This window comes from Tamandua tetradactyla, chromosome 2 (genome assembly GCF_023851605.1).
Source record: "Tamandua tetradactyla isolate mTamTet1 chromosome 2, mTamTet1.pri, whole genome shotgun sequence".
In the NCBI taxonomy this organism is placed as follows: Eukaryota; Metazoa; Chordata; class Mammalia; order Pilosa; family Myrmecophagidae; genus Tamandua; species Tamandua tetradactyla.
Window position 1 is genome coordinate 152,968,464 of NC_135328.1, and position 16,710 is coordinate 152,985,173.

Consider the following 16,710-nt stretch of genomic DNA (forward strand, 5'->3'; position numbering starts at 1 on the left):
ATTGGAGCTATAAAGAAAGTTGTTGGACCATAAATATATAAACGTTATAGCGTGCCAAAGACAAAGCCATGTCAGCATTAAAAATAAAGGTGGCATCCTTTTTGCCCCCCAAATAATGTTAGAATGAAAGATTTTAAAAGAAGAAAAACCACACCTGTGGTTAGATAAGGGAAAAAAAAATTCCGTCTGTTTTATTCGGTCTCATTCGGAGGCTGTGGCTCCCGAGACACTTCATTTCCCCACCTTGAGCAAAGAACTGTGACCAGCCTAAGGGAGGAGTTTCACAGCATAACCTCCAACAGAGTCGGAAGGAAGAAAGAATGGCTGGGGTTGGGAGTGAGGCGGTCCCCGCGGGAAGGGTTTGGTGAAAGGAGTCAGGGCCCCGGGAAGCAGAGAGAAGCTGGAAGAGGGCGTGGCGAAAGAAAAAAAGCAGCAGCTCAGGTTACCCCGCGGGCCTGAGGGTGAGAAGGCGGAGACCTGCCCCAGCCAATCGGCGCGCACCGATTGTTTCAATCTCAGAAACTGGGAAGGAAGCTGCTAAATCAGCTGAGCCCCGGCTCTTTCACGCGCGGTTCTCACCCGGGGGAGCGGGCACTTCAGATCTTTTGGTCCGTTGGAGGCGACGGGTGCTGCTGCCACGAGAGTAGGGAAGGTGCAGGGGACAAGGCGCGCAGGTAGAGGGCGCTATAGTCTCGGCCAAAGGGAAGCCGCCCAACGGGTTCCGCCTCCTTCTCTCCCTCCCCGCCCTCTCCCCACGAGTTATGTCATCGTGAAGCGGGGAAGGGGAGAGACCAGAGCGCGCTGGCTTCAGTCCTCTCCGCACTGCGGGCCTGCCGCGCTGCGCCCGGGTGGTGCCACCGCAAGAGCACGCCAGCCGCGATCCTCCCCGAGATCGCCTTTGTCTGGAAGCCGCTTCCTCTGAAATCGCTGCTTTCTGAGGGATCTGAGAGCCTCCAGCCAGCGGTCTGTGACAGCTCCCTTCCTGACCCCTGATCCTCGCGCGCCAGAGAACCATCTGGAGCGGAGGGGAGATTGGGGCCCCGGGTGCTTCCCGGCTTCTCAGTGGATACGCTTGCGACCGCCAGCGCGCCCGTCTGGGAGGAAGGAGGAGACTGAGCCGTTGATCAAACCATTCCAGATTACTTCTCTCTCCAGGACCCACGGCGTGGTCGCGAGCCCGAAACCAGGACACTCCAGGAGCCGGGCGGCCGTCGCGGTGAAAAGACTGAGCTGTTGGCTCCCGGAGTCCTCGGATTTCTCTTCTCCTCCAGTCCCCAGCCCCTCCTGCTGCCTCCTTTCCCCGTAGCCTCCACGTTCCAACCCGAGAGACCAATGCCTCCACAGCAGGGGGACCCGGAGTACATCAGTAAGCCGGTGACGAGCTGCTGCGGCTGCGAGGTGCCACCGGTGCCCCCGCGTCGGGTGCGCAGCGGCCGGACTGCGGCGCTGGGGACTCGCTGTCGGGCGGGCGGCGCGGAGAGGCGCAGCATCAAGTGCGTGCTGGTCGGAGACGGCGCGGTGGGGAAAACGAGCCTGGTGGTGAGCTACACCACCAACGGCTACCCCACCGAGTACATCCCCACCGCCTTCGACAACTTCTCGGGTGAGGGCACGTGCGGCCGTGGAAGGGGCGCTGGCCTGGGGGTGGCTAAGCAGCGGGAGAGTTACCGTAGCAGCTGTCGATGAAAAGTGGTGTCAACGGGGTTATTGCGCCGAGGAAGGGACTGCAGACGCGGAGACGTTACCAGGTTCCAGGAGTTTCCAAGGGGGGAAGGGGGTATTTGCAGGACACAGGGGTCAGCTCCAGTTGGGAAATGGATCAAGTTCAGAACTGGGTAGATTTCTTGATCCTCGAGAACTGGACAAGGTCGGAACAAAATCTAAAGGAACGCGGGGGGAGGAGGGGGCGGGGGAAGCTGCTTGGGAGTCAAATGAATATAAACTCAAATGGTTTCTCAGTTTGATAGATGGGGGGGGGGAAGGGGCGGGGATCAAAGAGATAGATTTCGGATCACCTGGTCGGTTTTCTGCGTAGAAAAGTCCATGTTCCTGGCGCGCTGTCTAGCTTCAATCAGGTGAAATGCAAGTTGAGGTTTACCTGTGGCCTTGAGTTTTTGTCCTTTCCTTTAGGGCAGCCGAGCTCGTAAGGGGGTCCTCCATGCTAAAGAGCTGGGGAGACGCGGGGAAATAAATTTAGTGAAAATAGCGCTGGCACCACTGGCGAAGGTGGCTTAAGTTTGGATCAAGCCTACGGAATAAACACGATTTGTTTCTTCTGAATCCCACCTCCACTCCCTGCTCCACTCCACGCCCAACTCCAACATTTCTGATTGTCAGCGTCTTTCCAGTATCTCTTTAAGCTACTTACAGCTCTGTGAACCGGCTGTAATGTCACATGTTTTAGCAGATATAAAGATAAAAAGAATACTGTTAATTACATCCAGCCTGATTTTTAAACTTTTCAGATCTTTTTGAAATTTAAGAAGTTAAAATCCACAGAAGCTGGTGTGAAACACTTATTGTCTTATGCTCCTTTAAAAAAAAAATGCTTCACTGACATCTTTCTAGAGGTCTTCCTAACTCCTGATGGCAAAGGGCAGTGATTTCTTCCATCTCAAAAACAGCCTAGATAAAATAGTACTATGCTAACGGGTTTCCTTACCTAAATGTGTTGGGGGGGGGGGGGGAGGTGCATGGTCCGAGAATCGAACCCTCGTCTGCCGCGTGGAAGGCGAGCAAGCTACCTCTGAACCACCCATGCACCCGAAATGGTATTTTGTTTCCTTTTTTATTTTTTATCCTACAGACTAGTTTAAACTTTTATATGAAATTTAAAAAGTTGTATCGAGACAAAAAGAATTGCTTGTTTCAAATAGAAACCTCCAAGCCCTGCTTTAATGACGCCCCACCCCCCACCTCTCCTCATCAAATACCAGCATCCTGCAGGAAAGGTGGGCACCATTTTCTTTTCTTTTTTTTAAATCCTCTCTTTGAACCGAGGTGGAGAGATAAGCAGTAACCTCCTCTACAAACAAGACAATGCAAGCACCCTGTGTTTGCACATGTGCTCAAAACAAGATAGAATTTTATGGTAAATTCTGAAGCCAGGAAAAATTTCCCAAGGGAAAACAGAATTATTTGCGAGGTTTTCCACTAATTTAAAATTTAAAACTGCAAGGTTGATTCCTACTTATCCCCCACCCCCACCCCCAGTGTTGATCTTAGGTTCTTTGAAACAAGTGTGACAGGAAAATAAATCTCTTCAGGCTGGAAGAAAAGCATTGGGCGCTTCTGACGGTGCCATCAAAGGGTTCAGTGATTTGCTGCCTCATCCGTTGCACTGAAGTGAATTATCCGGCCCTGAAGGGTTTGTATACGGAATGTTTGCCTCAGATCGGGTTTCCTTTTTTTTAGGCAAGTCTTGAATTCATTGAAGGAACCAGAATAGGAGTTAAAGAGTTTGGAAAGAGGAGAATGGTAGGGCAAGCTAAAGTATTACTCTTCTGAATGGAATAAAAAACTACCTCTTGACAGCCCTTTGGTCTTGTTTTTTAGCTGTGGTATCTGTGGATGGGCGGCCTGTGAGACTTCAGCTCTGTGACACAGCTGGCCAGGTCAGTATCACTTTACCGCTGAGCGCTGGCAAAGGAAATGACCATTTAAAGCCTTCCAAATAACCTTTTACGAGTTTCTAAATGATTTCTTAGAAACTGGGGTCATACCAGAGCCTCATGAAGCAAACCCACCCTTGCTGCTGCCTCCTCTAAGAGCGTGGGAGAGGAGGCAGAACCTTCCTTGGTACCGATAAAACGGGGTTTAACCCAGCTGGTGTGGGCAGGAGTGTGGGAAAACGGGTCAGGAATGGCTCTAATCTTACTGGATTTCTAATATTGCGTTTTTGGTTTTTATTTTAAAATATCAGTAATGCTTCATTTTAATTTCTCAGAGTAAGTTAGTAGTGTCTTCTAATAATTTTAGGCAGTGTCAATAAGCCTAATAGTTAAGAAATTTGCTCAAGAAAAAGATTTGCCATTAAGTGTTAATATTTCCCTTCCATGGTTTTACTTACTATGGTGACCCCCCCATCTCTTAAAGCATAGATAAATTCTTGGATGTGCCTGAAGCTAGGAAATGAATAAACTGGGACTTGTTCATTCAAAATCATTGTGAGCAAAGTCGTTGTGAACATTCTTGTCTGAAGGGCCAGGCACTGAGAGGTGACAGTCAGGGAGTAAAGGGGAAGGTGTACATGTGAGGTTGTCTGGGTGACTCTTCCTTGGGGTGTTCACTAAAGAAACTCTCAGATGTTCTTCATCACATAAAACACCCTTGGAATGGGTGATAAATTAGGGCCATTGAAGTCACGCTATTCTTTGTTAGAAACCTGAGATGGATGCCTCTTGATTTTGCTGAAATGACAGGTTCAAGAATATCTTCCCTCTCTAGTACTTGCTAGTTAGGCAAAGTGGTGGTGGGTACTTTGTAAGCAGGTGAAGTATCCAGATCACTTTCTGAGATGCTGTCCCATGACCATCTGCAAATAAGAAGAAGTTGGCTTTCCAGTGTCCTTCTCCAAGCATCTCTTTCATCCCAGGACATCCAAGTTGTTCACTCAAGAGCTGAGGACAGATTTTATTTGAACATAAGACTTGATAGCTTAGGATATCCCAGCTGAATGCCAGTGTGATGGGGTCCTTGGCAGAATGAGCCATAACCGAGCTTCCTTGTTCTTTCTCCACTCCTGTCATGGGAGCTCCTCCTCAACCTCACATTCACCATCTAAGAAGGCGGTTTCATCTAATATTTCTTCTTTCTGAATGCCATACTGTTATTTATAATTGCTTTGTAGTAAGTAAGAATTTTTTTTCTACTACAGGTCAAGTTTTCTGATCTTTAAAATGTGGGCAAAGTAGCATCTCACTAAATGTAGGCACCCCACCCCCAACCCGGAAATAAGTGACCACTGACAGCCTGAGAATAAAACAGAAGGCAGGAAAACACAGCAAATCAAAAGGCACGGGTATTGGGGCCTTTTAGGAAAGGAACAAGCAGCTCAACACATCCCACTGCCCCGTGGACTTTGCCATCCACATGGGGGCTCTCCTGTTAGATATAGGTCCTCCATACAACCATTGCTTCCTGAGGTCAGGAGTTTTATTTCTAGTGTCCAGCACGGTGCCTGACACAGAGAAGGGGCTTAATAAAAGCTTGTAGAATGAATGAATGAAGTTCTAGGTCCTGGGGGATACAAAGATGAGTCTGCCTCTCAGGAAACTTACAAGCTAAACGGGCCACAAATGGGTTAATAGAAGCTTGTAAAGGTTACAAAATAAAGCCAAGAGTAAAGAAAAATAGTCCTCTTCAGCTCTGAGACCGAAGGACTGGTTTGCAAAGTGTTGGAAGAGAGAATTTTTACCAGAAAGACTTTGTAAAGGTCATTCAGAATTATTAAGGAAGAGTTAAAAATTTTCAGTTGGGTTGTCTGTTTGAAAGTCAGGGGATCATGAAAATCATTTAGAACCATTTCATGAAAGAAGTTTATAATTAGGAAAAAAAAGAAAAGGTTTTGTAGCTAAATTGGTAAGCTTCGGTTTATTTGAACATTATTCTTCTACTCTTCAGTGAGATTTACCTCAGTTCTCAGCTGGTCTACTAGCTAGTAAAGTATACCTAATTAAATCATGAATAAAGCCAACATCTAAAAATTTGTAGAAAACGAACTTCAAAAATATTTTATGAAAAAGTGCTCTTCCAGGAACAATACAAAGACAGTAAAATAAAGTCAGTTTTTTTCCTGCTCACAAAGTATAAATTAGTATTTGACTCTTGGCAAAGCAGGTCATGGTGGTAATCGTTTTCTATACTTCCTAATCCAGCTCTGATAAACTACCTTTTAAGTGACTTAAACTGACACCTGCAAGATTTTCTTAGAGTTGACCCAGCCAGTGAAATTTACCCCTCCTTTAGGCAAATCCAAAATAGCCTCATAGGGTTAATGAAGTGGCTACCTCCACTTCAAATGCCAGCAGAACTTGAGCATGGATAATCCATTGAGTTGGACTAAAATGCAGTTTCTTAGAAAAGTCGATGAACTGAAAGAGAAGAGTGTAGCTCTACTGGCTGAATAAATAAGTAGAAGTTGCCTTTAGATTTTCTTGTTAGGGAGAGTACAAGAGTTTATGAGATGTTCAAAGGGGTTTTTAACGCTGGGCTCACAGTCTTACTCAATGAAAACAGATTGGACCTGGAGAGCTTTAAGAAATAGACCTTTGGCAGAATTGAAAGGCATATCGCTGAAATGGGAGTAGTTCAGTGTATAATTGCTAGTGGGAACTGAAAATTCTTCAGCCTTTGACCTGTGAGGTCCTTGGAAAAGTCAGGTTGCAGCTTGACCAGAGGGACGGATGCAATTTAGCAGCCTGTCTCCACCACCCCCACCCCTATCCACCAACCTTAATCCTGTACAGTTTCTTTAACCCAGACCTGGCAGGCACATACAAATTGCTTGGCCCCCAGGACACATTTCATTGAGTGCTGCATTCCACCTGGTCTCATCGTGCACGTGTGTATTACATTTATTTCAGCAAATATCTAAGGTTTCTGGTCAGGCAGTGAGCAAAAGGGTCTAATTTCTATTTTGCTTCCTGAGCCCCTTAGACAGAATCCTAAGAGGTCTAGGGGAGCCAGATTTCCAAGCATCTGTCAGAGACCCAGGTTTCCCTTGTGCTTGCCTTTTTTATTTTTCATTGGTAATACAAGCCCAAATTCCAGAGCAGAGCCAAGTACCGCTGGCCTTCCACCAATGAAGCATAGCTACCTGCAGGATTTCACTTAATGCTGCTCTCATGTTTTGTACTTCTTACTTTGAGATCCTCTGAGAGTAGAGAGAATATTTAATTAAAATATCTTCAGAGTTGAACAATAGTCTACCTGGTTTAGTTTCTATGTTTATTCTTTCAGCACAAAGTTGGCACTAAGACCCTGAAGTAATTCTTCTTTGACTTTCACTGGACAAATGGTTGTGACATCCTGAAATTCCATTTTCATTCCCAAGTATTTTGACTGGTGGATTTTAATATTTATTAGTTGCTTGTTGCCCCACAATTGAACTATGGAACCACAAATTAAGACAGTATGTTCAAATAGAACATATTTTATTTATACCTAGAGGAGAAAGCCATGGACAGAGAATAATGTATATGTAAATATTAGTTTGTAAATAGAGTATGTGAATTGAATACCGAAAAGCATGGATAATGTTTGATTTTTTCTTGTAATTGGGAAATTATAGTAACAATACACATGAGGATGGTTCTACCCACAGATAAAAATTTTAAATGCAATGAGATGATTTAAATATTTGCCTGTGAAAAAGTAGATATATAGTTTTCAGTTAACTGAATATGGTGCTGCATGAAACTATAGAATATTTGATATAAAGAGATCCTATTTTAGAGACTAATGTACAAACTCCTTGAGAGCAGAAACCATGTCTGTTTTATTCTCAACTGAATTCTTATCACCTAGCATAGTACCTGGTGCAAGAGATGTTCAATATAAGCATTTGGTAAATGGATAGCTATATGAAAGAATTTGATAGTGTGGATGGTTGGTTTAGATTGTAGTCAAGTCAGTTGAATCCAATTGGGATCATAGACCCACTAACACAGCAGGATTGTTTTCAATCAACTTGATTGGATCCAATTCTATATACCATAAAGAATGTGGGGGGGGAAGCGGGGGGGGGGGTTGTTTCGGTCTTTATCATTACCCAAAGCACTGTACATGGGAGACCACTGGCAGGCCTCTGGTACTGGCAGAAATAAATGAAGGAAAGAAGGAGAGAGAAAGGAAAAGACAAATAAGGAAGGAGAAAGAAAAAGAAGTTGAAGCAGAAAAGAAGAAGTGTGGTGAGCCAAAAGGAGGATGTACTAACCAATGTCTTAAATGCTACTGAGAGGCACAAGTTCTCTGAGTTGCAATGAGAATCTGGTTTAACAGGTCACTGACTCCATTTCTGGTCTGCCAGTGTATCTGATTAGCATTACTCTCTGTACTGGGTGCTATGTCCCTCTTTAAAGCAGATGTAATGAGATCTGTATATTTGACAGGTGTTGTGAGAACGAGTGGCCCTAGATTCATAAAGAAAGGGGCTGTGTTAATGGAGTGGGATTCATTGATGTCAAGTTGGGATCTTGGGTATTAGTATGGATATGGTCTAAATTTTACAAAATTAGCTAAGTACTCAGAGTTGAGAGTAAGTCTGGGTTACACTGTATGGGCTGAAGGCTAGAGAAAGCCAAATTTTACATAAAGTTCATCTACTTTAAGTACATTTTCTATGGCAAGTGGCAAGCTGCAAAGTTGTGAGTATTAACGCAAACACTCAACTCAGTTAGCAGTGCTAGCGCCATACTTGACCCTTGAAGAAGACAGTAGTGGTCACATCTGCACTGGAAGCATGGACCTGCTGACACAGCAGGATTGTTTTCAAGATACTATCTCTTCTTTCCATAACCAGTTGAGTTTCTATTACCCACCAGAGCCTTTTTTAAGAAAAGTGTTAAGAACCGTCTTTTTGCTGATGAAAATTGATTGCAACAGTAACGTTTGGCTGCTTTGATTGTTTGCAGGATGAGTTTGACAAACTCAGGCCTCTCTGCTACACGAATACAGACATCTTCCTGCTGTGCTTCAGTGTTGTAAGCCCTTCATCTTTCCAGAATGTGAGTGAGAAGTGGGTACCAGAGATTCGCTGCCACTGTCCCAAAGCCCCCATCATTCTCGTTGGAACTCAGTCAGACCTCAGAGAAGACGTTAAAGTCCTCATTGAACTGGACAAATGCAAAGAGAAGCCAGTGCCTGAGGAGGCAGCTAAGTTGTGTGCCGAGGAAATCAAAGCCACCTCTTACATAGAATGTTCAGCCTTGACTCAGAAAAACCTCAAAGAGGTCTTTGATGCTGCCATCGTGGCTGGCATTCAATACTCGGACACTCAGCAACAGCCAAAGAAGTCCAAGAGCAGGACTCCAGACAAGGTGAAAAACCTCTCCAAGTCCTGGTGGAAGAAATATTGCTGTTTCCTATAATGCTGGCAGAAACTCAGAAAAGCTATTTTCAGATGACATCATTATTAGAAGCTATATTAGCTGAAATGACTCCTTTTTCTGTGCAGAACTTGTATAGAGAGAGTGTGTGTGTGTGTGTGTGTGTGTATGTAATATAGGAGGAGTTCTCAATTTATGTATCCTTTCTTGCTTTTGATTTTCTTGTTTGAACTTAGGGATGAGACACTTATGCAAAATTTTTTAGGTAAGTTAAGAATTTTTCATAACTCTGGAAATTTAGATCTCTGGGTTAATTTGCATCTAATAAGAAGAGGACACCTCAGATCTGGATGTCAAGAATGAAATTTTGCTGCATTATGATGAACAGGAGAACAAAAGGGGAAATGTTTGTGGTTAACCCTCCCTTGATTAAGGGCTACTTAATGTAACCGGGAATTATGTACACAGGCAATCATGGTAAGAACAACTCTTAGCTCTGAAATTCCTTGCAAACTTTTTTTTTAAGAGGAAAAATCTGAGGAAAAAAAAATGCAACCTCTGCCTACAAAACTCAAAGCAATCACTGACTGAGTTTCTTGTCATTTACCCAGTTGATTTAAGATTTATAAACAACCCAACCACCATCCCACTGATTATATAGCACTGTGTAGATCAAAAAGGAAACTTATTTATTGAGATTTTTTATTCTTAGACCAGTTGTGTTGCCACTACATTAAAAGAGCCAAAATGCCACATGGAAGAAAGTATGTGTTAGTTAAGAGCTCTTTCATTTTCTTTAGGGAGTGATTCATGTTGAGATAAGAAAGTGACATTTGCTTACAACACCTCAGTTTGGAGTGTTCTCTTCCTTTAGGTACTGAGAAGTGTGTACCAAACTGCCTAAATCCTAGGTAATTAGAGTGCTGGGGAGCATCTATCTTAATTTTTCCCCCATCTTTTCAAGGAAATGAACACTGAGGCCTGCAGCAAATGTTTGTAGGACACAAAATACTTTTTATTGTATTGCATCAGCCAAAATGTACTTCTGCATACACAACATATGAATAAATGGCTGTGTATGCCATAGATTCTGACTTTTAAAAGACATGAAAAAAGTGCATGGCCACAAAAAACAGATTTTAGGAAAGATTGGCTTCCTCTTCTAGTTAAAACTTTTTTGAGTAGACATCATTTTGATTATACCCTAGATTTGATTTTACATATATCTTAATTACTCACTTTTGAGATCATAAAAAAAATGAACAACTTGAAACCTGGGAGAACATTTGGTAAATCCACAGGCGACTCATTCAACTGACAGCACAGTATTGCGAGAGGGACGTGTCCACTGCTCTCTGGCCAGCAGGAAGGAGCTGGGATGCCTCTCACATTCAACTATTTTCTTACCCTGGAACATTAAGGAAACCACATATTTGTGGTAGTTTTTAGGGCTTAATCTTCTGAAGAAATAAGTGCCATATCAGGAAAGTAGCCTTTACTATGAGATAGGTATGCTTCTGACATGCCAAAACACAGCATAAATGCATTTCATTGTAATGTCAAGCTTGCAGTGGGTTAAAGAAATTCACCAAAATCAATGCAATAACCAACTCCAGGGAAATCTTTGTAAAGCCAGTGGATAGAAGACTTTTATCTTTTTTGTGGGCCTTGTGTTGTTTTTTAAATACATATTTTTTAAAGTCCAATTTGTGTTTTCCTACAGAAAAAAAAGATCGGACTATGTTTTTGGATAAGGGCCTCTTTTATTATTGCTGGTAAATAAAATTAAAGAAGTTCTTTGTTGAACAAAGATTCGTCTTTAAACCACTGAAATACATAACTGTTCGCTATTTATTTTTCAGTATATTGAAACTGGTATCAGAGTTTTCCAAAATGTTTAGTTACAACCTGAGTGGATAAAAGTACTCCATTTGTGGAAATGCTTAAAATAAACCTGATTAGATGCATTCTAATCTTGCCATGCCTAGCTCACCCATCTGTGGAAAGTCATGCTTCCCAGCCTGGGATTTGCTTGCCCTGGCAATGCAGAGATGGAGGCAACAAGGAAAGATAGTGTGTATTCCTAATAGTGGGGTGGAGAATAGGGGGATAAATTATCTAACTGGTAAGTAATTTTAAACATTTTTATTAAAAAAGAAATTTCATGGGTCACAGTGCAAATTAATTTTAAGATAGAGCATAAAACCTGAAAAATTTTTTGCATGTGACAGTATATTGGGCCACACTTAAGTACCTACAGAATCTGCTGTCAGCATCTGCCTTTTTAGGGACACTGGTGTAAAGCAGTTACCAATGAAAGACCGTGTGTGGTCCAGTTCTGAGAGCTTTATGTGTGGGTGGTTTACTTTTTAGCAGGTTGTGCCTAATGCTGTACTGCAAAACCCAGAAAATGAGGAAACAGCTCAACTTAATGCAGCCTGGGCTATTACTGCTAAAAATCTAATGAGTTGACATTTGACTGCAACAGCTTTCGTTGTAGTGCTGCATTTTATAGATGAGTAAGGGTACAGTTTTACTCCAGGTTTTCCTGAAATTTATTTCTTTGTGAAAATAGGTATTTGGGTGGAAAATATTTTTTAAGTATGTAATTGAAGTTCATTCACTTCAAAGCTCAAAAATTATTCTACTTACAGCTTGGTATTGCAGAGACTTGTGCTTTAGAGAATGCTACTTTATTTTTAACTCCTAAAGTATGTCATAATTTAAATGCCATATACTCCAAAATCTCTTTTGTTGTCTCTTTTTACTATATATATATAAATGAACATTTTATAATGCTATTCTCTGTTCTTGACATACTTAAGAAACTACGCAGGTATTACTTAAGCCAAAATGAAAGAGCAAGGTCTTCTCCCCAGACTCTTGTAAACTTGTGCCTTACCAAGTTGTGCTTTTCTGTTTTTAAGTGTAAATGATGTTGAGCAGAATGTTGTACTTGAAGATGCTATACATGAGGTGGTATGAAATAAATTCTGAGCTATGCGTATAACTGCACTTGCCTTTCCTACCAAAGAATTTCACTGGAAGTGAGTAAAAGTTTACCCACATCTTGAAAGAGGACTGATTGAGAAGCATCCTGGACGTGTAATCAGAGGTGTTTTGGAAATGCATAACTAACTGGTATTGAGTTTACTCAATATAGGTTTTTGAGGATTCTGGGTTCACAATCTGACAATCAGAATTCTTTGACAATGCATTGGTAATGGATCATTTAGTAGTGTCCCAATGTATTAGAAAGAACACTGTCCTTGGAAACCAGAAGTCCAGAATTTGAGGTGAAATTTGTGATAAGATGGAGGTGTCTCTAGAATAGGGACTCAGTTTCCCTATGTGCAAATGGTACTGCCTTTCTCATGAGACTGAGACCCATGTAGGGTCTATAAATTACCTTGGAAGGAGCTAGAAGTCAGAGGAAACCAGTCACAATGGCTGCCTTATAGCTGACAATCAACATGGCTTAGAGTTTACCATCTACTGAGGGGAGCCAGAGCTACCTGTGTGTTCTCTGTGAATTCTTCAGGGCTTTGCAATCAGCCTTCTCATCATGATACCAGGATGCAGCCTTACACTAGTGACTCAGGAATGTCACCTTGGGGAGATGACCATTCTGAGCCAGAAGTCATCCTGCTACCACTCTCCAGCCTCAAGGAAGTGATCACTCCTTGTTATCTAGTGAAGATTATGTCTGATCACCTAATTCTCCCCAGCACCATGGAAGCCAGGCTACAATTCTAATTAGAATTCACTGAATATTCAGAAATAGTGGACTGGTAATACTGTGGGGAAAGCACATTAAAGTACTGCACAATCTTCACATATCCTAGGATGCCAAAGGTTGGTTTTTTTCCTGGCCCCTCACCTGCCTCCATCAGGCCAGGCAGAGCCCAAGCCCCAGAAGGACTCAGAAGTTCTTCTCTCACACCAATCTAAGTCCCACCTCTGGGTCCTCATTTTTTGTCCCAGGATGGGCCTTTCCAGCATACACTGTCAGAATGTCCAGTCCTTGTAGGTGAAGTTGGGGAATGCTTTGCTGAAATGTTTCCACGACCTAAAGGAGGTTAATGAATCAAAAACACCTGGGAGAAAAGTTTTCTGGGAAAGAATAGCAAGTGCAAAGGACCTGAGGCAGAGAAATACCTGGCATGTCCAGGAGGCCCATATGGATGGGGCAGACCGAGCACAGATAGAGTAGTAGGAAATGATGCCAGAAGTGATGGTGGTAATGGGGAGGAAGATCCATGTAGACATCTGGACTCTGGAGTTGGACCACTTGGGTTTGAATCCCAGCTCTACTACTTAATGATTGTGATCCTCTAAGCAGCCTACTTAAGATCTCTCTAAATTTCCTAACATGTAAAAGGGGTAATAATGGCACCTATGCCCATGGGTTATTGTGAGGTTTAAATGGGGTTATGATTGTATAGTGTCTAATAAGCACTCAAAATAATTGTCAACTCTTGCTGATCTTATCAGTAAACGTGTTCCATAGTTTTGTTAATTTTCTTCACAGTGTGACACCCAGTTCATCAACAAGCCTAGTGAGCAGACCACTGAGTTGATGATTAACCCTTAATGATTTCCATTTTCATCTCTATTAAACTTTATGAGGCTTATACCTTTTATGGATGCTAGCTTATTCATTTTTTATTTCTACTCATTTTTATAAAATAAGAGTGAAATAGTAATATAAATTACTCCAATAGTTGCCCAGGCTGACTGCATGGTACAAAGCTGCTGCTATTATCACCCTACTCAGTGATAATTGAAGATGCTAATTCAGCAGATGATGACATATTACAGTCTGGATTCGATGTACAAAGATGGGTTAGGGAGTCAGTCCAGTGGGTAAGGGAGCAACGAAGGAGTTGTGTGGAAGTCAAAGGTCTCCTGTGGTTCCCAGCATTGCTGGATGCCCATTGTCCCCTTTCATGCAAGAAGCTCTTGTTCCCAATTAGCATGGCTGCAGTTTGCTATAGCTAATGAAATGCAATATACCAGGAATAGACTGACTTTTAAGAATGGGGCTTTACTAGCTTACAAATTTTCAGTTCTAGGGTCCTGACAATATCCCCATTAAAAAACAGGACAAAACCTTCTCTGAAGACCACATTGCTGTTATCCAGGACCCTCTGTCACATGGGAAGGCACATGGCCAGTGTCTGCTGGTCCTTTACTCCCAGGTTTTGTTGCTTCCAATTTCTCATTTTAGTGGCATACTTTCACTTTCTATGGAGCTTTTCCTGTGTACTTCTCTTGGTTTCATCTCTTAGCTTCTCTGAGCTTTTTCTTTTATACTCTCAAAAAGGAATCCAGTAAACGTATTAAGACCCACCCTGGGGCAGACCTCAACTGAAATAATAAAAGGTCCCACCTACAACAGGGCTGTACCCATAGGAATGGATTGAAAGAACAAGTCCTTTTCCGGGGTATTCAGTAACTTCAAACTACGTACAAGCACTTTCTCTGGTTTGTCACTCTAGAGCTCTCTTTTGCAATCATTATTGACTAGCCCAGTCACCCAACCACAGTCTTCCTTCTTGTCTGGTATCATGTGAAATTCTAACAATAAAACCAAAAGTCCTGAGGAGATACAGTGTGCATATGAAACAGTCATGTGGTTGGAAACCTGATGTTTGTCTCTAAAAAGAGGACATATTCCAGAGTAGAGGATCCCATTTTACTTTGTTAATATCTTGAATGTTCAAAGGTACTTCAAACTTCACTTATATTGATTTCTTGTTGCTGCTGTTACAAACTGCCACAAACCTAGAAGCTTAAAGCAACACGAACATATTACCTTACAGTTCTGGAGATCAGAAGTCCAAAATGGGTCTCGCTGGGTTTAAATCAAGCATTAGCAGGGCTGTGTTCCTTGATGGAGACTTTAGAAGAGGATCCCTTTTCTTGCCTTTTCCAACTCCTCAAGCCTGGCCACATTCTTTGGCCCATGGCCCCTTTTCCACCTCAGAGGCAACTATGGCTGGTGGAGTCTTCAGTGTCTTTCTCATACTACATCACTCTAACACTGATTTTTCTACCTTCTTCTTCTGCACTTAAGAACCCTTGGGATTACACTGGGCCCACAGTGGATAATCCAGGATATCTCCCCATCTCAAAATCAGCTGATTAGTGACCTTAATTCCATCTGCAACCTGAACTCCCCCTTGCCATGTGACCTAGCACACTCACCCCTGCTCCTGGTAAGGACATAGGCATCTTTAGGGGACCATCATTCTGCCTACCAAACTCATCTTCCAAAGCTCAGCTCATCATTCCCCACAAACTTGCCCTTCCTCGTGTGTTCTCTTCTATTATTTTTCGAAGGGAGTGCCTATTTTGCATCAATATATCTGTCCAGTTTTCCAAAACAGAAATCTGGGTATCAGCTCATACTTCCTTTCTTGTATGACTCAGATCACCAGGTTCTATCATGTGGGCTTCTGTATCATCTTTCCCTCTGTTTCCACCACGATGGCAGGAATTCAGGCTCATGCCGTCTCTCTCATGGGCCCCTCATGCCTCCTGCCTCCAGTCTGGCAAGTCTGACCCCTCTCCATTCCATTCTATGCACTGCAGTAAATGGAATAAATATAATATTTACCTTCATGTTACTTCATTTTTACAAAATTGTTAATGGCTCTTCATTGCCCATAGCATTGGTTCCCAATCATTTTGTAATGCCCTTAAATTTTGCAGATCCCACACAATAGTAATTATACTTTTACTTTTTTTGCAAAACTACATAATGATAAAAGCAGTACGTAACTTGACTTTCACATCGATTGAAAAAACACTTAACAAGAGAAACTATTATGAACTCAACAATTACGTTCATTTTATCTAATGTTTAATAATGCTTTCAGTTGAAATTAAGTTAATCACAAAAACACCTACATATAACGGAAAAATAGGAGTACATATATATGTGACATTATTCTGTAAATAAGGCTTGGTTCTCCTATAGATTCTTGGACCACCTACAATTAAGTCCATAGGTTCCCAGGGGTCTGTGACCCACAGTAGAGGAAAACTGGCCTAAGGGGAGAAAAAAAGAAATCCAAGTTCTTTTTGCAAGGTTTGTAAGGACTTTTCTTGATCTGCATCTTTCCTGCTGTCTAACTTTAATGCCCTACTACTGTACTTCATGGTTCACACTCCAGTAATATTGACTATTGAGTACTCCCAAACATACCACACATGTGTTCCTGGGCTTTTATGCACTTTCTTGAAATTGAAAACCCTTGTTCCTATGTGTCTGCATAATAAGCTCCTACTTTAGGTCTCAGTGATATTAATGCCAACTTCTTTGATATTAAGGATTCAAAGGCCCAGACCTGGCTGGGGTATGGCCTCATGTGTTATTTCAACTTGGTTTTAATAGACCATCCAGGCATGGGCTACAAATCCTAGGTAAAGTGTTATCACTTCAGTAGAGATTCTTTCCCCTCTTTGGTGAATCAGATCTTCAATAGGAGGATCTCCAAGGACTGGATCCAGGACCCAGGGTGCTTCTTTTCCTCTATACTATTGCTCTCTCTCTCTCTCTTTCTCTCTGTGTCTTTCTCTGTCCTGGTCTCTTTCTTTCTCTCTTGCACACACAGATATAGGTGTTTCCTACCCAAGTTAACAGTAAAGCAATCCA

At 42.4% G+C, this 16,710-nt stretch overlaps 1 protein-coding gene across 1 annotated transcript; it reads left to right on the forward strand.

Moving 5' to 3' along the window:
- Window positions 1–540: 540 nt before the first annotated feature.
- Window positions 541–12,057, forward strand: RHOU (ras homolog family member U). The gene is made up of 3 exons (XM_077149400.1): window positions 541–1,603; window positions 3,556–3,614; window positions 8,634–12,057. Exons 1-3 carry the CDS (start codon window positions 1,333–1,335, stop codon window positions 9,087–9,089), a joined length of 786 nt encoding a protein of 261 aa, XP_077005515.1. The 5' UTR covers window positions 541–1,332; the 3' UTR covers window positions 9,090–12,057.
- Window positions 12,058–16,710: the final 4,653 nt, after the last annotated feature.